Source organism: Bos taurus, chromosome 4 (genome assembly GCF_002263795.3).
Source record: "Bos taurus isolate L1 Dominette 01449 registration number 42190680 breed Hereford chromosome 4, ARS-UCD2.0, whole genome shotgun sequence".
NCBI classification, from domain to species: domain Eukaryota; kingdom Metazoa; phylum Chordata; class Mammalia; order Artiodactyla; family Bovidae; genus Bos; species Bos taurus.
The window spans coordinates 71,095,242-71,116,563 of record NC_037331.1 but is presented as its reverse complement, the minus strand read 5'-3'; the positions used below and the strand labels follow the sequence as shown (position 1 = coordinate 71,116,563).

Here is a 21,322-nt window from a genome sequence, read left to right as displayed (position 1 = left end):
ATATAATGGTCTTCTGAGCTAAATTCACCCATTCCAGTCCATTTTAGTTCAATGATTCCTAAAATGTTGATGTTCACTCTTGCCATCTCCTGTTTGACCATTTCCAATTTGCCTTGATTCATGGACTTATCATTCCAGGTTCCTATGCAATATTACTTTTTACAGCATCAGACTTTACTTCCATCACCAGTCATATCCACAACTGGATGTTGTTTTTGTTTTGGCTCATCTCTTCAGTCTTTCTGGAGTTATTTCTCCACTGATCTCCAGTAACATATTGGGCACCTACTGACCTGAGGTGTTCATCTTTCAGTGTCCTATCTTTTCACCCTTTCATAATGTTCATGGGGTTCTCAAGGCAAGAATACTGAAGTGGTTTGCCATTCCCTTCTCCAGTGGACCATGTTTTGTTAGAACTCTCCACCATGACCTGTCTGTCTTGGGTGGCCCTACACGGTATGGCTCATAGTTTCATTAAGTTAGACAAGGCTGTGGTCCATGTGATCAGATGGGTTTGTTTTCTCTAATTGTGGTTTTCAGTCTCTCTGCCCTCTGAAGGAGAAGGATAAGAGGCTTATGGAAGCTTCCTGATGGGAGAGACTGACTGAAGGGAAAACTGGGTCTTGTTCTGATGGGCGCGGCCATGCTCAGTAAATCTTTAATCCAATTTTCTTTTGAAGGGTGGGCCTTTGTTCCCTCCCTGTTGTTTGACCCAAGGCCAAACTATGGTAGAGGTAATGAAGATAATGGGGACCTCTTTCAAAAGGTCCCATACAAGCACTGCTACACTCAGTGCCCCCAACCGTGCAGCAGGCCACTGCCGACTGACACCTCTGCCAGAGACTCCTGGACACTCATGCACAAGTCTGGGTCAGTCTCTTGTGGGCTCACTGCTCCTTTCTCCTGAGTCCTGGTGCACACACGATTCTGTTTGTGCCATCCAAGAATCTGCTTCCCCAGTCCTATTTAAGTTCTGGCGGCTCTATGGTAGGATTAATGGTGACCTCCTCCAAGAGGACTTATGCCATATCCAGGTCAACTGCACTCAGAGCCCCTGCTACCGCAGCAGTCCACTGCTGACCTGCACCTCCTCAGGAGACACCCAAGCACAGTTCTGTCTCAGCCTCTATGGGGTCTCTGGGTCCTGGTGCACACAAGGCATGTTTGAGCCCTCTGCTGCTGCTCCTAAGTCGCTTCAGTCATGTCCAACTCTGTGCGACCCCATGGAGAGCAGTCCACCAGACTCCTCCATCCCTGGGATTCTCCAGGCAAGAATACTGGAGTGGGTTGCCATTTCGGTCTCCATTAAGCCCTCTGAGCCCAGCCTTATCCACCAGGGGGCAGACAGCAGAACCAAGAACTACAACCCTGCAGACTGCAGAATGGAAACCACAATTACAGAAACTTAGACAAAATGATACAGCATAGGAACATGTCCCACACAAAGAAACAAGAAAAAAAAATCCCAGAAGTACAACTACAATCTACTGAAAAAGAATTCAGAGTAATGATAGTAAGGATGATCCGAGATCTTGGGGAAAAAATGGAGGCACAGATCAAGAAGATACAAGAAATGTTTTTAAAAAGAGCCAGCAACCTAGATGTCCATCAGCAGACGAATGGATAAGAAAGCTGGGTACATATACACAATGGAGTATTACTCAGCCATTAAAAAGAATACATTTGAATCAGTTCTAATGAGGTGGATGAAACTGGAGCCTATTATATAGAGTGAAGTAAGCCAGAAAGAAAAACACCAATACAGTATACTAACGCATATATATGGAATTTAGAAAGATGGTAATGATAACCCTGTATGAGAGACAGCAAAAGAGACACAGATGTATAGAAGTCTTTTGGACTCTGTGGGAGAGGGCGAGGGTGGGATGATTTGGGAGAATGGCATTGAAACATGTATAATAATATATGTGAAATGAATCACCAGTCCAGGCTTGATGCAGGATACAGGAAGCTTGGGGCTGGTGCACTGGTGACCCAGAGGGAGGGTATGGGGAGGGAGGTGGGAGAGGGGTTCAGGATGGGGAACACGTGTACACCTGTGGCGGATTCATGTTGATGTATGGCAAAACCAATACAAAAAAAAAAAAAAGAGCCAGAAGATTTAAAGAACAGAGATGAACAATATAATAAATGAAAAATACACTAGACCGAATCAGTAGCAGAATAATGAGGCAGGGGAACGGATAAGTGAACTGTAAGACAGAACTGTAGAAATCACTGCTGCAATACAGAATAAAAATAAAAGAATGAAAAGAAATGAGGACAACCTAAGAGACTTCTGGAAAAACATGAAATGCACCAATATTCACATTACAGTGTTCCACGAAGGAAAGGAGAGGGAGAGAGGACCTAAGGAAATATTTAAAGAGATAATAGCTGAAAGGAAGCACAGGGTCCCACATAATATAAACCCAAGAAAGAACATGCCAATATAAACATGTCAAGACACACAGTAACCAAGTTGACAAAAATTAAAGACAGAGAAAATATTAAAAATAACAACGGAAAAGCAACAAGTAACAAAAAAAGGAATTCCCATACAGTCATCAGCTGATTTTTCAGCACGAACTCTGCAGGCCAGAAGGGAGTGGTATGATATATTTCATGTAATGCAATGGAAGAACTTAGAATGAAGAATATTCTACCTAGCAAGGCTCTCATTCAGATTTGACAGAGAAATCAAAAGCTTTAAAGGCAAGTAAAAGCTAAGAGAATTCAGCACCAGCAAACCAGCTTTACAACAAATGCTGAAAGAATTTCCCTAGTTTTCTCAAGGGAGAGGGCACAACTATAAACAAAAAAAAATCACAAATGGGAAAGCACACCAATAGAGGAAAATATACAGTAAAAGTCAAAAGTCATCCACACACAAAGCAGCAACTATGAAAAGATGAGAGTACAAATGCAGGAAATGGGAAATGCACGTGACATTAAGAGACCAGCAACTTAAAATAACCTTTTATATATATAGACAGCTATAACAAAACCTCATGGAAACTGCAAACTAAAAAACAATAGATACAGACACAAAATGAAAAAGCAACCCAAACACAACACTGAAGATAGTCATCAAATCACAAGAAACGTGAGCAAGAGAGGAAGGGAAGAAAAAAGACCTACAAAAATAAATCCAAGCAATTAATAAAATTGTATTAGGAACATACATATTGATAATTATCTTAAATTTAAATGAACTAAATGATCCAACAAAAAGATATAGACCAGATGAATACATACAGAAACAAGACCTATATATAAGAGAACCACTTCAGATCTAGGGACACAAACACTGAAGGTAAGACAGAAAATGGCAATCAAAAGAAAGCTGAAGTAGCAATACTCAGAAAAAAACAGACTTCAAATTACTGTAACAAGAGACAAGGAAAGACACTACATAATGATCAAGGGATTAATCCAAGAAGAGGATATAACAATTGTAAATATATATGCACCCAACATAGGAGCACCTCAATATGTATGCCAAATACCAACAGCCATAAAAGGGGAACTAAAGAGTAACACAATAATAATGAAGGACTTTAACACCCCATTTACACCAGTGAACTGATCATTCAGACTGAAGATCAATAAGGAAACATAGACCTTAAATGACACAATAGGCCAGATGAACTTAATTAGTATTTATAGAACAGTCCATCCAAAACAGCACTTTCTTCTCAAGTGCACATGGAACATTCTCCAGAACAGATCACATCTTGGGCCTCAAATCAAGTGCCAAAAAATTTAGGAAAACTGAAATCATATCAAGCTCCTTTTCTGACCACAACACTATGAGAACAGAAATCAACTACAAGAAAAAAAGCTGTTAAAAAAAAAAAAAAACACAAACATGTGGAGGCTAAACAATATGTTACTAAACAATCAATGGATCACTGAAGAAATCAAAGAGGAAATTAAAAAAAATATCTAGAGACAAATGACAACAAAAACATGATGATCCAAAACCTATGGGGCATGGCAAAAGCAGCTCTAAGAGGGAAGTTTATAGCTTCCAACAAACCAGAAGTCCAACTACAACCTTACCTCAGGAAACAAGAACGAACACAAATAAACAACCTAACCTTACACCTAAAGCAACTAGAGAAGGAAGAACAAACAAAACCCAAAGTTAGCAGAAGGAAAGAAATCATAAAGATCAAAGCAGAAAGAGAGAGATGAAGAAAACAATAGAAAAGATCAATGAAACTAAAAGCTGGTTCTTTGAAGAGATAAATAAAATGCATAAACCTTTAGCCAGACTCACCAAGAAAAAAAAAAAGAGAGGGCTCAAATCAATAAAATTAGAAATGAAAAAGGAGTAGTTACAATGGACACCAGAAAAATATAAAAGATCGTAAGAGACTACTACAAGCAACACACAGTCCAATAAAATGGAAAACCTAGAAGACATGGAAAATTCTTAGAACAGCAAAACCTCCCAAGACTGAAACAAGAAGAAATAGAAAATACGAACAGACCAACTACAAGTACTGAAATTGAAACTGTGATTTTAAAAGTTTCAACAAAAGTCCAAGAACAGACGGCTTCAAAATGAATTCTATCAAACATTTATAGGAAAGTTAACACCTATCCTTTCCAAACTCTTTCAAAAAAAAAAAAAAAAATTGTAGAGGAAGAAACACTCCCAGCTTCATTCTATGAGGCCAGCATCACCCTGATACTAAAGCCAAACAAAGATAACAAAAAGAAAGAAAAGAAAATTACAGGCCAATATAGAAGAACATAGAAGCAAAAATTCTCAAAATACTAGCAAACCAAATCCAACCATACATTAAACGGATCATACACCATGATCAAGTGGGATTTATCCCAAGGATGCATGGATTCTTCAATGCAAGCAAATGAATCAATATGATATTCCATATTAACAAACTGAAGAATAAAAACCATATGATTTTTGTCTATTTTGTCACAAAGTGTCTTAATTTCATTCTTTTACATGTGCTGTCCAGTTTTCCCAGCACCACTTATTAAAGAGGCTATCTTTGCCCCATTGTATATTCTTGCCTCCTTTGTCAAAAATATAAGGAAAACTTCTGAACACCATACACAAAGATAAACTCAAAATGGATTAAAGACCTAAATGTAGGACCAGAAACTATAAAACTCTTAGAGGAAAACATAGGCAGAACACTCTATGGTATAAATCACAGCAAGATCCTCTATGACCCACCTCCTAGAGTAATGGAAATAAAAACAAAAACAAACAAGTCAGACCTAATTAAACTTAAAAGCTTTTGCACAGCAAAGGAAAACTATAAACAAGGTAAAAAGACAACCCTCAGAATGAGAAAATAATAGCAAATGAAACAACTGACAAAAGATTAATTTCCAAAATATACAAGCAATCATACAAGTCGCACAAGTCAATACCAGAAAAACAAACAATCCAATCAAAAAGTAGGCAAAAGACCTAAAAAGACATTTCTCCAAAGAAGAGACAGAGACGACTAACAAACACATGAGAAGATGCTTAACATCAGTCATTATTAGAGAAATGCAAATCAAAACTACAATGAGATATCACTTCACACTGGTCAGAATGGCCATCATCAAAAAGTCTACAAACAATAAATGTTGGAGAGGATGTGGAGAAAAGGGAACCCCCTTGCACTGTTGACAGGAATGTAAATTGATACAGCCACTATGGAAGACAGTATGGAGATTCCTTAAAAATTTAGGAATAAAACCATCATATGACCCAGCAATCCCACTCCTAGGCATATACCCTGAGGAAACCAAAATGGAAAAGACACATGTACCCCAGTGTTCATTGCAGCACTATTTACAATAGCTAGGACATGAAAGCAAAATAGATGTCCATCAAGAGATAAATGGATAAAGAAGCAGTGGTACATATATATATAATGGAATATTACTCAGCCATAAAAAGGAATGCATTTGAGTCAGTTTTAATGAGGTGAATGAACCTAGAGCCTATTACACAGAGTGAAGTAAGTCAGAAAGAGAAAAACAAATATTGTATACTAAGGCATATATATAGAATCTAGAAAGATGGTTCAGTTCAGTTCGTGTCAGTTCAGTTCGCTCAGCCATGTCCGACGCTTTGCGACCCCATGAATTGCAACACACCAGGCCTCCCTGTCCATCACCAACTCCCAGAGTTCACCCAAACTCATATCCATTGAGTCGGTGATGCCATCCAGCCATCTCATCCTCTGTCATCCCCTTCTCCTCCTGCCCCCAATCCCTCCCAGCATCAGGGTCTTTTCCAATGAGTCAACTCTTCACATGAGGTGGCCAAAGTATTGGAGTTTCAGCTTCAGCATCAGTCCTTCCAATGGTTGGATCTCGTTGCAGTCCAAGGGACTCTCAAGAGTCTTCTCCAACACCACAGTTCAAAAGCATCAATTCTTCGGTGCTCAGCTTTCTTCACAGTCCAACTCTCATATTGATACATGGCCACAGGAAAAACCATAGCCTTGACTAGCCGGACCTTTGTTGGCAAAGTAATGTCTCTGCTTTTGAATATGCTATCTAGGTTGGTCATAACTTTCCTTCCAAGGAGTAAGCGTCTTTTATTTTCATGGCTGCAGTCACCATCTGCAGTGATTTTGGAGCCCCCAAAAATAAAGTCTGACACTGTTTCCACTGTTTCCCCATCTATTTCCCATTAAGTAATGGGACCAGATGCCATGATCTTCGTTTTCTGAATGTTGAGCTTTAAGCCAACTTTTTCACTCTCCTCTTTCACTTTCATCAAGAGGCTTTTTAGTTCCTCTTCACTTTCTACCATAAGGGTGGTGTCATCTGCACATCTGAGGTTATCGATATTTCTCCCAGCAATCTTGATTCCAGCTTGTGCTTCTTCCAGCCCAGTATTTCTCATGAAAGACAGTATTGATGAAATTATTTGCAAGACAACAAAGGAGACACAGATGTAAAGAACAGACTTATGGACCCAGTGCCAGGGGAGGAAGGAGGGGGTGGGATGTACGGAGAGAGTAACATGGAAACATACATTATCATGTGTAAATAGATAGCCAATGGGAATCTGATGTATGACTCTGGGAACTCAAACCAGGGCTCTATAACAACCTAGAGGGGTCGGATGGGGCGAGGGGTGGGAAGGAGGTTCAAGAGGAAGAGGACATGTGTATACCAACAATGATTCCTGTTGATGTTTGGCAGAAACAAATACAATACTGTAAACCAATTAAAAATAAATTAAAAAAAAACACAATCATCTCAATAGATGCAGAAAAAGCTTCTGACAAAATTCAAAGCCATTTATGATTTTAAAAGACCCTCCAGAAAGTGAGCATAGAGGGAACCTAATTCAAAATAATAAAGAACATATAGGACAAACCCAAGTCAACATCATTCTCAATGGTGAAACACTGAAGGCATTTCCTCCAAGATCAAGAACCAGACAAGGATGTCTACTCTCACCACTTTTACTCAATATAGTTTTGGAAGTCCTAGCAATCAGAGAAGAAAAAGAAATAACAGGAATCCAAGTTGGAAAAGAAGTAAAACTCACCGTCTGCAGATGACATAATACTATGCATAGAAAATCCTAAAACACTACCAGAAAACTACTAGAGCTCATCACTGAACTTGGTAAAGTTGCAGGATACAAAATTAATGCATCGAAATCTGCTACATTTTTATCACCAACACCAAAAGGTCAGAAAAATTAAGGAAACAAACACATTGACCATCACATCAAAAAGAATAAAATACATAGGAATAAACCTACCTACGGACACAAAAGACTTGTACTCAGAAAACTAAAAGGTGCTGATGAAAGAAATCGAATTATGACACAAACAGATGGAAAGATATACGATGTTCCTGGATTGGAAGAAACAATATTTTCAAAATGACTACAATATCCAAGGCTATCTGCATATTCAATGCAATCCCTATCAAATTACCAATGGCATTTTTCACAGAACTAGAATAAAAGTTTTAAAAATCTGAATGGAGACACAAAAGATCCCTAATAGCCAAAGCAATCTAGAGAAAGAAAAACAGAGCCAGAGGAAGCTGGCTCCCTGACTTCAGACTTTACTACAAAGCTAGTCATCAAAACACTATAGTACTAGCACATAAAACAGAAATACAGATCTACGGAACAGCGTACAAAGTCCAGAGATAAACCCACACACCTATGGTCAACTAATCTATGACAAAGAGGCAAGAACATTCAATGAAGAAATGACAGTCTCTTCAGTAACTGGTGCTGGGAAAACTGGACAGCTACACATAAAAAATGAAACTAGAACATACCCTAACACTATACACAAAAATAAACTGACCTAAATATAAGGCCAAATACTATAAAACTCTTAGATGACAACATAGGCAGAACACTCTTTGGCATAAATCGCAGCAATATATTTTGAAATATCATTGTAATTGCACTCAGGACAGCTATCACAGTAACTTTAGAGGTCATGTGTAGGCCATAATAAATAGTAGTATTTAAATTCCCTGTAGCTCAAACAGTAAAGAATCTGCCTGCAATGCAGGAGACCTGGGTTCCATCCCTGGGTCGGGAAGATCCTCTGGAGAAGGGAATGGCAATCCACTCCAGTATTCTCTCCTGGAGAACCCCATGGCCAGAGGAGCCTGGCAGGTGAGAGTCGGACATGACTGAGCGACTAACACTACCACTACACTTGTGTGTAAAACTTGTGGAATTTGTATTCAGATATAAAAAGACTATCCAGGTACAATTTTAAAAGACTTTAAATAATTATGAAGGTTTATCACTGCCATACACATTGCTTGCATGATATATTAATTTCATATAGTTTACAGGTTGGGATGCTTAATGAAGAATTAAACTTCTAATTACATGTATGTATTCATGTAAAATGTATGCATTCATGGAAAAATGTAATCTTTTTTTTTTAACCAAAATTTGCTTTACAATACACCAAAGAGTGAGAGTGAGGTGTGACTGTACAGTTATAGCCAACCCTCCTTAAACCCCAAACGGTCAGAAAAGCACAATATGGCACGGTCTCTGTAAATCAGCTGGAACCATGGCTCTGAATGCAAGGAGAAGGAACTGATGTGTGCACTCAAGTCCACTCACTTCTACATTTAGTCCACAGAAAGCTCTTAAAGAACCTCTAGTCCGGCTAGTCCACCTACAGTTGGGGAAACTGAGGCCAGGGCCAGAAGTGACCCTGACTTCAGGGTCTGCAGAAGTTATTTACCAGGAGTAAACTTCTTCAAACACTAGGAGATTAGTGGCTGAGATGGAATGGGTGTGGCAATTATACTTAAAGCATCCATAAATAGCAGCTGACAACAGAAGACAAGGAGGAAAGACTAATGAGTTTATCATAGAATAAATAATACTCGGTCTTAAGAATAAAACATGAAGCTGAGTCATTACGGAAAGGCCTTAGACTGTTTTCCATCAAAAATGTTTTACAATAAACTAGAGCTCTCATTCTGGAGAAGGCAACGGCACCCCACTCCAGTACTCTTGCCTGGAAAATCCCACGGGCGGAGGAGCCTGGTAGGCTGCAGACCATGGTGTCGAAGAGTCGGACACGACTGAGCGACTTCACTTTCACTTTTCACTTTCATGCATGGAGAAGGAAATGGCAACCCACTCCAGTGTTCTTGCCTGGAGAATCCCAGGGACCGGGGAGCCTGGTGGGCTGCCGTCTATGGGGTCGCACAGAGTTGGACATGACTGAAGCGACTTAGCAGCAGCAGCAGAGCTCTCATTCAAAGAGGTCATCTCCAACATCTGGAAGGTAAGTCCTGTGGTTGTAGGGATAGCCTTTATGCCCAACAATGCTGGATAACTGTTATATATACGTGTCCCTGGGTTTTTTTTAATGCTAGATGAAGCTTGTTTTTGAGATGTGCACACATCTCACAGACAATAAAACAAATACTTTGAATTCCTAGGACTAAAATAACTTGTATGCAGATGACAACTTATCTAAATGACCTGAAATAAAAATGACTGCAAATGAACCCTCAAGAACATACAGTACTTAAGCATTACTAATCACCACTCCCAAGGCCGTGCATGTACCAAACAGCCAGTCTTATCGACATGATGATGCTGTGGGAGTCCAAAGACAGGCAGACTACATAGATAAGAATTTATTACTCCAACAAGTAACAAGAATGTTACGTTGACATGATCTCCATCCTATGGTCAAGTCCTCATCTTTCCTCCCCTTGTAGCTCAACTTTACCTCTTAGCAACAGAACAAGGAAGAGGTGACTGTGATAAGACACGTTTTCCATCTCTAGACTTTAAATGTATTCCCAGTGTTGCCCCTTCCCTTGTCCCTTCCACATAGGCCACTGCTTCCCCATTACAAAGAATGTCTAAACTCTCCCAAGATGATCTCATGCCTTCGTGCGGGCACCTCCAGGTGGGTGGACCAGCTGTTCATAGGTGCCTGGAACACTGTGCACCCTCTAGGTGCCCTCACTGGGGACCTGGGTTCACGCCTCTGCGTTTACATCTCCTGTTATAATTTAACTACTTTTATCTCAGTCAACTCCTTTGCTTCACAGTCACTTCAAGAATGATATAGAGGAAAGAACAGGAGTTTTGGAGTCAAAAAATCCTGGGATGAATCCAAGCTGCAGCACCCAAATTGAGCTCTGGGACTGAGAACAAGTCACTTCTCCTCCCTGAGCCTTAGATCCTCAGGCCTAAAAGGAGACGGCTGTGTAGAGGAAAGGAGATTGACACCCATAAAGTGCCCAGCACACAGTAGCTGCTCAGCAGATACTTCCCCCTTCCTCTCCCCCTGTCTCCCCACTTACAACTTCTGGTCTTAGCCTCTTTTTCTGAGAATATTTTCTCCCATCTCTACTTACTGACTTCTCCCCATATGCTTCCTATTGGCACAATCTTCTTCACCTGAATCACGATAAGCGAGAAACCTATATTGGGAAATGTGATTATAAGCATGCCAAACTGTGGATCTTCAAACAGAAATAACAAGACTGCAAAATAGAAACACACTATAGAGGGCTGACTAAAGACAGGGACCACCAGCCCCTCTGTCCCTCTTCCCCCTTATTTGCCAGACTTAGCCAATAAAAATCTAAGACCCCAAGTTAAACTTCATTTTCAGATAAACAGAAAATATTTTTCTAGTATGCCCCCAGTAGGTATTGTAGTAGAGAAGGAAAATGCCTCTTTACCAAAGAAGAAAATTAGTAGAGAAAAGATAACTAAGGTCATGACTATCAGAGAAAGAGGTTGCTGTCCTTCCACCTCATGTCACCAGAGAGAGCTTAAAGTTCTTTGAGAAAGGGAATTCCTGCCCCCGAGTCCTAATGCAGTGGAGTCCCGGAGTTCTAGAAAGTGCCATGAGGCAACAGTCAAATAACAACCACTGTCCTTCAACTCCATTAAACATCAGAGCTTAGTGGAAAGGTGGATGGGTTTTGAAGACCTCAGTTGCTCAAACATCCTCATTATCTGTACAAAGTCTGCCCACCAAATAATTGATACATGAGTTTTATGGTAATTTTTATTGATTTTTAAACAGTATTTTATTCAATGAGCAAACATATTTCATATAATCCTGAAAAGAGGAGATAAGCTATCTCTCTCTACACGAGTGAGTTTTCTCAATATATTTGGGTTGGCATTTTCTGTTTTAAAAAGGGTGATAAACCACACAAGAAAATGCACATATATTTCTGTACAAATGGATATATCATCTCCCATCAGGATTACTATAATAACCTCTCAATTAGAAATATCATCTCTGATCAGGACTATTGCAATAACCTCTCAATAGGACTCCTGGCTTCCACCCATTCAGTCTCTCTTCAGCTGCCAGAATGATCCTCCTAAAACATAAGTTAGATCCCGTCACTTCTCTCCTCAAAGTCTTCCAGTGTCTTCCTACCTCACCCAGGAAAAGAAAAGTGAAAGTCGCTCAGTCCTGCCCAACTCTTTGCAACCCTACGGACTGTCACCTGCCAGATCCTCTGTCCATGGAATTCTCTAGGCCAGAACACTGGAGTGGGTAGCTGTTCCTTTCTCCACGGGACTTGTCAACCCAGGGACCGAACCCAGGTCTCCTGCATTGCAGGCAATTCTTTAGCCACAAGGGAAGTTCCGAGTGAGAGTTAAAAGTTTTTTCAGTGGCCTGCAAGGTCATACAGGCCCTCTCTGACCTCACCTGCTCCTGCCCAGATGCCTCAGCTCCAGCCACACCACCTCTGCCTACAACTTTCTTGCCTAAGACATCTTTACACTCACTCCCATCCCCAACTTCAAGTCTTTTCTGTCATGCCAATTTCCCCAGATGCCTTCCTTGGCCAATTTTTCAAGTCATAAACCCCATTCCTGGCATCCTCTATCTCCCTTCTCTGCTAAATTTTTCTCCATTCCAGTGAGCCCCATCAATATACTATATATAATCACTTAGTTACATGTTGTCTCTCTCTCCCCTAAGAATATAGGGCAGAAATGCTGGTGTTTTGTTCACTTCAGAATCCTCAAGATGTAGAACAGTATGTAGTAGGCATTCATTCAGCAGTTACTTGAGGAATGTTGAAGAAACACAAGGTAAAAATAATAATGTATTATCATTTTGAAACAGATGTGAGAGTTGGACCATAAAGAAGGTTCAGTGCTGAAAAACTGATACCGTTGAATTGTGGTGCTGGAAAAGACTCTTGAGAGTCCCTTTGACAGCAAGGAGATCAAACCAGTCAATCCTAAAAGAAATCAACCCTGAATATTCATTGGAAGGACTGATGCTAAAGTTGAAGCTCCAATACTTTGGCCCCTGATGCGAAAAGCCAACTCATTGGAAAAGACCCTGATGCTGGGACAGATTGAAGGCAAAAGGAGAAGAGGGTGGCAGAGGATGAGATGGTTGGATAGCATCACCAATTCAATGGACATGAACTTGGGCAAACTCTAGGAGACAGCAACGGACAGGCAGGCCTGGCGTGCTGCAGTCCATGGGGTTGCAAAGAGTCAGACACAAATTAGTGGCTAAATAACAACAAATCATTTTGAAATAGGAGGGAAGAGAGCAGGGCACAACCTTTGAAAAAATGACATGGCCAGAGGACACAACATAAATTGATTAGAACCAAGTGGGTCCAAAATGGTGGACAAGTCGACTTGCACTAGACCTTGAACCTCAGTGCAACTCATTCTAACACATCAAGTTGGCAAAATGATACATCCACAGGCACCACGACAGTCCCAAGGCCAACCAAAGACCAAAAAGTGGGCTGTGGCCCAACTCTCAGAAATCTCTGCCACCTCCCCAAAGTAGTTGGAATACTGTCCCACTTATTAGCCTATGAAATTACGCAACTCATAAAGGTTGACCACACCATATTTTGACACAGCTTTTGCCCAAGATGGCCCACACTCTGCGGAGTGTGTTTCTCTCCAAATTCACTCCTTACCTATCACTTTCTCTCACTGAATTCTTTGTGATGAGACATCAAGAACCTGAACTTCATTAAGTCCTAAAAACAGGTGTGTGATCTCAGTTGGAACATTATGGGTTTTGGCCGGCTTCAAGTCCCAATCTGAGTTGGAGGTTTCAGTTTTACTGGAGTAAATTGTATTTACTGGAATTTAAACAATGTGGAATTGTCTTCAAGATTTCAGAGTTAAAAACCAGCTCTTCCCCGAAGTACTTCACCTGCTTTCTTCTTTCCCTAATCAGAAAATCATAAAGAGCCAGGGAGAGGAGTGTGGTTTTCCCACTTCTGATCTTAATATTCCGAAATGTAGAACAGAGCGTTCTCACTGTTGGTATTTTATAAATCATATGATTCTTTAAAAGTACACATTTGCCTGAAGTAACATCCTTTTAAAGGGTTTCCCAAGTGTCCCCGCTCGGGCTAAGAATAGTGAAAGTCCAGACTAACGGATGAACTGCTCATCACATTTCAGCGATGAGCATTCAGTAATGTTTGCTGATACAAATGACCTCCTTTTTGGCCACACAGCTATGGGATCTTAGTTCCCCTATGCCCCCTACATTGGATGCCTGGAGTCTTAACCACTGGACCACCAGAATGACCCCACAGAATGACCTATAAATGAGAGACATGGGACTTCCCTGGTGGTCCAATGGTTAAGAATCTGCCTGCCAATGCAGGGGGCACGGGTTTGATCTCTGGTCCAGGAAGATTCCATATGTCACAGGGCAACTAAGCCCATGTTCCACAAGTACTGAGCGACGCACCTAGAGCTCGTGTTCCACAACAAGAGAAGCCACCGCAACGGGAACCCAGCACACGGCAACTAGAGAGCAGCCCCGACTCACCGCAATGGAGAAAGCCCACGCACAGCAGCGAAGATCCAGCACAGTCCAAAGTAAATAAATAACTTTTTAAAAATTTAAATGAGAGGCACGTCAAAGTCAAAATGCCGAGCAGAATTCCCATTACCTCTCCTGGGCATCTCCGATGAGCTGCTGCAAGTCCACCTCCTGCTTCCTCAGGGTTCCAAAGGAGGACTGACTCTCCACGAGGCCTTTGCCGCCAATATTCAGCTTGACCTTCCCCAGGGCTGTCTCCAGGGTCCCACTCACATGGTTTTCAAACTTGCCCTCGTACTTCACAAAGTCCGACTCCACGACCACTGCAGTGAATAAGACATGCAGAGGAATCTGATGACAAAGCGGCCAACTCTGCCTCAGGTCACCTAGCTTTCCAATCCTGCGGAAACCCGTGGGAAACACGAGGTCTGCACTCAGAGCGGAGAGCCGGCGGCCACGCTGTACAGACAAAAGAACCTGGACGCTGACTGAGAGTGTAGTGTGTACTGGTGGCCAGGGACTCTACTGAGTACTTTTTTGTTCTTTCATCTTTCAAGTCCAATATACACACATATAGACATGTGCACCAAAAGTATCTTTAGAGTTCCACGAATAATTTTAAAGTAAACATCTGTTTAACTGCTATCCAGATAAATAAATAGGATGTTTTAAATGTGTGCTTTGAGGATGAAGGGACCAGATGAGGATGACACATAAGCAGAAAAAAAACCAGCAGCCTGGCACTCTGATCACCCACCCACCCAGGGCGTGGCCTGCCTGACCCAGTATCTGGCAGATCAGCCGCCTGAACCTGTCCCTGGGCATTTTCCCTTCCCCTTCGTGGCCTTGAAGAACACTCCCCTGGCTTTCATTACCATCTCCATTCAAACAGTTCTCCCCATATTTAGCTGTTTATTTCTGACCTCTACCCAGTCATTCAATTCCGTATCAAGCAATTCCTTATCTCTGTGTTCCTGATAAAGTCAGTGAGCATGCCCTTCCTCCCTGCTTCCATCCTGGAGTACGCAAGCTCCAGACTCTCCATTCTTCCTTCCTGGCTTCCCAGACAATAAAGAGTGATGCCACCACCCAGCTGGTGTCCCAGCATAAATGAGCTCCCCTAGGAATTGCCATGTTCCTCATCAGGTCATACCAGACTGCCTTTAGTATCTGCCTTTTTTTAAAAAAAAATCTGAACACCAAGGTACACATGTCTGAGGATCTTAGCCTTCTCATGTCTCTATATGTCTTCTGTTCTCATTTTTAATTGAGCCAAATACTACCATAAAAATAGTCTCAGTCACCATCATTCAAGGAAGGCTACACTGAGAGTCTCTTAGGAACCTGACACTGGCCCTTTTCATTCCCCTGACCCAAGGATGTCCTGGGCTCCTGGTGGTACTTCATAATGGATTCAAATCTACTGGGAGTCTGAAAGGCTTCTTTAAACCCAGTCACCACCCCCAACGCCTATACTTCTATCACTCCAGTCAAGAAAACCCATTCCTCAGCCAGGGTTAATGAGAATTAATCACCACTCATTATCTGTGGAATTTACAAAGTAAACGATTATCTCCACCAAAAATAATAAGGAGTTTATGAAAATGCCCCCAAATCAAAGCCTCTTCCTATTTACATCTTGAGAATACAAAAATTCTGGGAATTGACTTGGAAAGCAGCATAGAGCAGCTGTTAAGAGCTCGAGATTTGATCACTACTCTAAAATTCCTAGTTGGGAGACCTGGGTATCTCATCCATCTCCCTGAACCTCAGGTTTGTCAATGCAAATTGGAGATAATTAATAATTCCTACCTGATGGATTCTGCTGGAAGCTGGTGTCTCTAAACCATGTAATAAAGAGCCTGGCACACAGCAAGTGCTCAATTTATCCACTGGGTTTAGACCAGAGCAACAACATTTCCCAATAAACAGGACTGTCCTGGGTTGTACAAAGTGCTACACAGATAGAAACTCTACCTTCAGTTCCCAGTTCTGGTCCCCATCAGGCTTATTACCACTCCTGGAAACTCTGACCCCAGGACTGGACCCCACAGCAGCCGGGGATAATCAGGACTGTCTGTGTATTCGAAAATGCCATGAGAGACACAGACACGTTCTGAAATAGATGTCATCTGTGCACATGTCTGCACCGAGTCATCCACTGCTGCAGGTGGAAGGGAAAAGTGCGGAAGCCAACAGGCTGTCACTGGGACAACCAAGTCACGGTCCTCTAACCTCCACACCCCGGAACACAACACAGCACTCCAGTGCTGTTGCCAGGGGCAAGGATGACAAAGGTGAGGCATTTCAAACCTGTTCGGTAGACAAAGAAGAGGGCACCTCCCATCACAGCCCTAACACCCACAGGGCACAGACGCAGGGGTGAGCTCCGGCCTCAGCTGATGAACATACGTGGGACTTGCTCATCTCAGGGACTGCCACTGGCCTGACCCATCTAACAGGAGCTCTCTGGACACCACAAAGAGGCCAGGAGCACAGAGTGGTGAATCCCAATTACTCAGCGGTTCATGGGCTGCTCTGTGATTTTTTTTCTCTCTTGCCTTTCCTCATAGCTAGTTGTTATACCATTTAATAAATGTTCCACCCAATATCCAGGGGGAAAACATGACATAAATCACTATCAATTCATTTGCCCATTGCTTGACAGCTCTGATAATGGGCCTGGCTGAAGAAAGCACTGTCTAGAATGCTGGTCTGCAAGAAAGTTTAGAGATTATTTGTCAACTCAAATTATTTCCTCTGTCACTTTTACCCTTTAAAGAGAAATGCAATTACAAAATTAAAGAACTTTAAAGCTAAAAGAAGACTTGAACATCATTTAGCCCAGTAATTAAGAGTTGATGGTACCTTCATACATCACTCTATTTCCTCAAGTTGTGTAGGAATGAGTACCAAAAGTCTTTGAAAAGCTCCCAACTTCTGGTCCAGTAATTGTATATTTAAGAATCTGTGCTACCCCAATGTTCACAGCAGAATTATTTACAATTGCCAAGATATGCAAGCAACATATGTGTCCATCAATAGAAGAATATATAAGGAATATGTGGCATATATATACACACACATACATACACAATGGAATAAAACTCAACCATAAAAAAGAATGAAATTTTGCCATTTGCAACAACATGGATGGAGTTGGAGGGTATTTTGCCAAGTGAAATAAATCAGAGAAAGACAAACACTGTATGTTATCACTTACAGGTGGAATCTAAAACATAAAACAAACAGTGAATATAATAAAAAAGAAACAGATTCACAGATACAAACTAATGGTTACCAGAGGGGAGAGAGAAGCAGGGAGGGGTAAGAGGGTAGAGAATTAAGAGGTACAAACTGCTATGTATAAAATAAATAACCTACAACAATATACTATACAGCACAGGGAATATTTTACAATAACTATAAATGGAATATAATTTATAAAAATTTTGAATCATTATGTTCTACACCTGAAACTAACAGAATATTGTAAATCCACTATATCTCAAGAAAAACAAAATTTTAATAAAAAAAAGAATCTACGCTGAAACAATTGTTTAAAGGAAAAACAACAACAAAAATATTCATTGCAGCCCTATATACAAAGCACTAAATTGGACTGGTTAAGCAAATTAGGGTGCATACATACTGCTTATTGAAAACAGTACTAAGAAATATTTAAACCATACTAAGAAATCTAAACATATAAGGTTAAATAAAATAAATGAGGAACATGTTAAAATTACATGTAGTGTGTTTCCAATGTTATTTTTCAAAAATTAGAAGCAGAGATAAAAAAGATACAATATAATAGAAATTAACATTTGATGGAGGAATTTTTATTGACTTGTTTTCTTGCCTTTCTATATTTTATAAATACTTCTTTGTAATAATGAGGAGTATTTTTGATGTTTGACATTTCAAGCTCACTATCTCCTTTCCTTTCTGTTACACATCTGGGCAATTGGGTAAGAAACTTCAGGTGATCTCTCCATTGGCACCAGCAGCAAACTGAACCCTTGCAAGCCCCACCCATACAAAACCCTCACCATACCTCCTATTCACTAGAACAACTAAGCCCATCTTTTTCCCTCTTCTCTCTAGTTATTTTTGGACCAGCCTTGGCAATCTACTATGTTCTCCCCAGAAAAGCTTCATTTTGTGAGTAATAAAATCTTTCACACTCTCCTGATGGATACAGGGCATCATCAACCTCAATATTAAACCAAATTGGGAGCAGTAGAACTTCAGTCCACTTATACTGAGGAGCCACAACATCTACAAGTGGGCATGTTGTACTTTTATACCAAAAATTGCAATATTGGAACTCCTCTGGTAGAAAGAACAGTGGGTAGGAATCTGCCTGCCAATACAGAAGACACGTGTTTTATTCCTGGTCTGAGGAGATTCCACACACCTCAGAGCAATTAAGCCTGACCGCCACAACTACTGAAGCTTGTGCACCCTAGAGCCCATGCTCTGCAGCAAGAGAAGCCACTGCAGTGAGAAGCCCATGCACCGCAAAAAGGACCCCACACAGCCAAAAATGGAATACAAAAGAAAAAGAAAACAGAACGGATATGTCTTTAAAACAGTAAGCAAAGAATCAGGAGAACTGATTATAAGGTATGGCTTTATAATCACTCCAGACAACATGTGGCTTCCCCAGTGGCTCATTGGTAAAGAATCTGCCTGCACTGCAGGAGACGTGGGTTCAATCCCTGGGTGGGGAAGATCCCCTGGAGAAGGAAATGACAACCCACTGCAGTATTCTTGTCTGGAGAATCCCATGGACAGAGGAGCCCGGTGGGCTACAGTCCATGGAGTCACAAAGAGTCAGACATGACTGAGTGACTAAACAACAACAACAAAACGAGACAACGTGTGTCTAAAAGAAGAATCATCTCCTGATCTGGAACAATTGTAAATATAACCAAAGAAACATACCTGGACTCAGAAACTGGTCTTCTGTGAGTACATCTCCAAGAGTGACAGATAAAAACTGGTACTTGGGTCTCTGCCAGCACCAGTATCTCTTTTTTTTGGTCACCAGACTTAGAAGTTGTAATTTATCGGAGTCATTCAAGTTTGATACTGCGATCAGGTTACCTCCAGCATCAACTTCCTTAAGAAAATTTCGTGTTGCTTTGGCAAACATTTTGAGAACTCCAGATTACCTGAAAAAAAAAAAAAAAAATATATATATATATATAGGAAGTTATTATTTCATAACGTTTTCCTGAAATCACCTTATTTCTTCCTAGTATCAATCAGTATTCATGAAAGAATATCTTCTCCTTAGAGAAGCCTCTAGCTTGAGTTCAGTTGATGTCTAAAAAATAAAAAATTGAAATACTAAAAGAGGATATGAGTATAAATCAGGATAGGCTAGGTTATGCCTCCAAATCTCAGTGGCTTATAACCAGAAGGGTATATTTAGTGCTCACACTACACATCCAGTACAGAAGACGTTGCTCCTTGCTGTCATTCAGGGATTCAGGCTAAAGGGGCAGACACCGTCTTGAACATCATCAGTCATCAGCCAACAGGAAATAAGGTTCCAGAAAAGTCTCACATCAGGTATTAAATGCTCTAGCCCAAAACTGACACATATCACATTCACTCACAATTTGTAAGAACTAGGCACATGGCCTCAGCCAGTCATAATGGTCATGAAATACCAAGTATTGGGAAGGCAGAGACCTGGGAATATCTGTTGAACAGCATACTGACTACCCAAATGTGCATCTTACTTATGACTACTTCTTTGAAGGGTTGAATGTGCTTTTTCTTTACATTGTGTGATTTCCCTTATCCATAAATGTAAAGTGACTAGCTATTACTTTTAAACCCAGAAATGAAAAGCCCAGTCACTCTTCAGCTGGAGGGGAAAAAAAGAAACACACATTGGAAGATATAAATGTACTATATTCACTGGAAGATGTCTATACTTTTCAATAAACTATTAGAATTACTGGCTAAACATCTGGGGGGGAAAAAAGTCAGATCCCTATCTCATGCCATGCATGCATGCTAAGTCACTTCAGTCACATCCGACTCTGCAACCTCCCAGACTGTAGCCCGCCAGGCTGCTCTATCCATGGGATTCTCCACGCAAGAATACTGGAATGGGTTGCCATTTCCTCCTCCAGGGGATCTTCCAAACCCAGGGATCAAACCCAAGTCTCTTGCATCTCCTGTGTTGGCAGGAGGGTTCTTTACCAACCAGCACCACCTTGGAAGACCCATCTCATGCCACACACAAGAGCAAATTCTCAGTGGATTAGAGGGTTTTTAAAGAAAAGTGAAACCATAAAAGTAAAAAAGACAAACAAATATTTGTACAATTGTAGAATTAGAAAGGCCTTTAGAAAGACAAATAGCAAACTGAGAAAATGCTTATTTTCTAGTTTGTATTAACAAAAAACTAGAATACTTAACATTAAAAAAACCTTTGCAAAGTACATCAAGGATTAAAAAATGGTAGGAGACACATGGACAAAAGTTATAAACAATTCACAACATATAAACTGCACATAGCTGTACATATGCAAAATACATATGTGCACACATACATGACCATTATTATTCAAAAAACACACAAACTGAAATAACTATCCACAAAGGTTAAAATGTCTAATGCACAAGAAAGGTTAAAATGTCTAGTGCACAAGAACTGTGTTTTATTTATACTTGTACCCTGGTATCTGGAAGTCACATAGAAAACACAATTATAGAATTTAAGAGCTGAGATAATCTTGGATGTTTAGTTACTAATAGTTCAACCCACCTTCTTTACCATGGATCTTCTCGAGAACATTAAAACGTTTTGTTTTACTATCATTAATTCTTCTCTAAAGTACCTTCTCTTAGATTATTTTATAGCCATCTAATCCTGTTCTTTTATCAGAGAACTCATTTATCAAAATATTTATTGAATCAGTCATTATTCTTAAGCATGCTAAAGCTGAAACTCCAGTACTTCGGCCACCTCATGCGAAGAG

General features: G+C 40.6%; 1 protein-coding gene across 2 annotated transcripts in view; it reads right to left on the bottom strand.

Moving 5' to 3' along the window:
- Nucleotides 1-21,322, bottom strand: part of GSDME (gasdermin E) — a 104,831-nt gene that overhangs the window by 76,797 nt on the left and 6,712 nt on the right. For both annotated transcript variants that reach the window (XM_024990908.2, NM_001193112.1), the window contains exons 2-3: nucleotides 19,266-19,495; nucleotides 14,446-14,638 (exon numbers count right to left, since the gene is read on the bottom strand). In XM_024990908.2, the coding sequence (XP_024846676.1) occupies nucleotides 14,446-14,638; nucleotides 19,266-19,476 (404 nt within the window). In that variant the 5' untranslated portion in view covers nucleotides 19,477-19,495. The remainder of the gene's footprint in view (nucleotides 1-14,445; nucleotides 14,639-19,265; nucleotides 19,496-21,322) is intronic.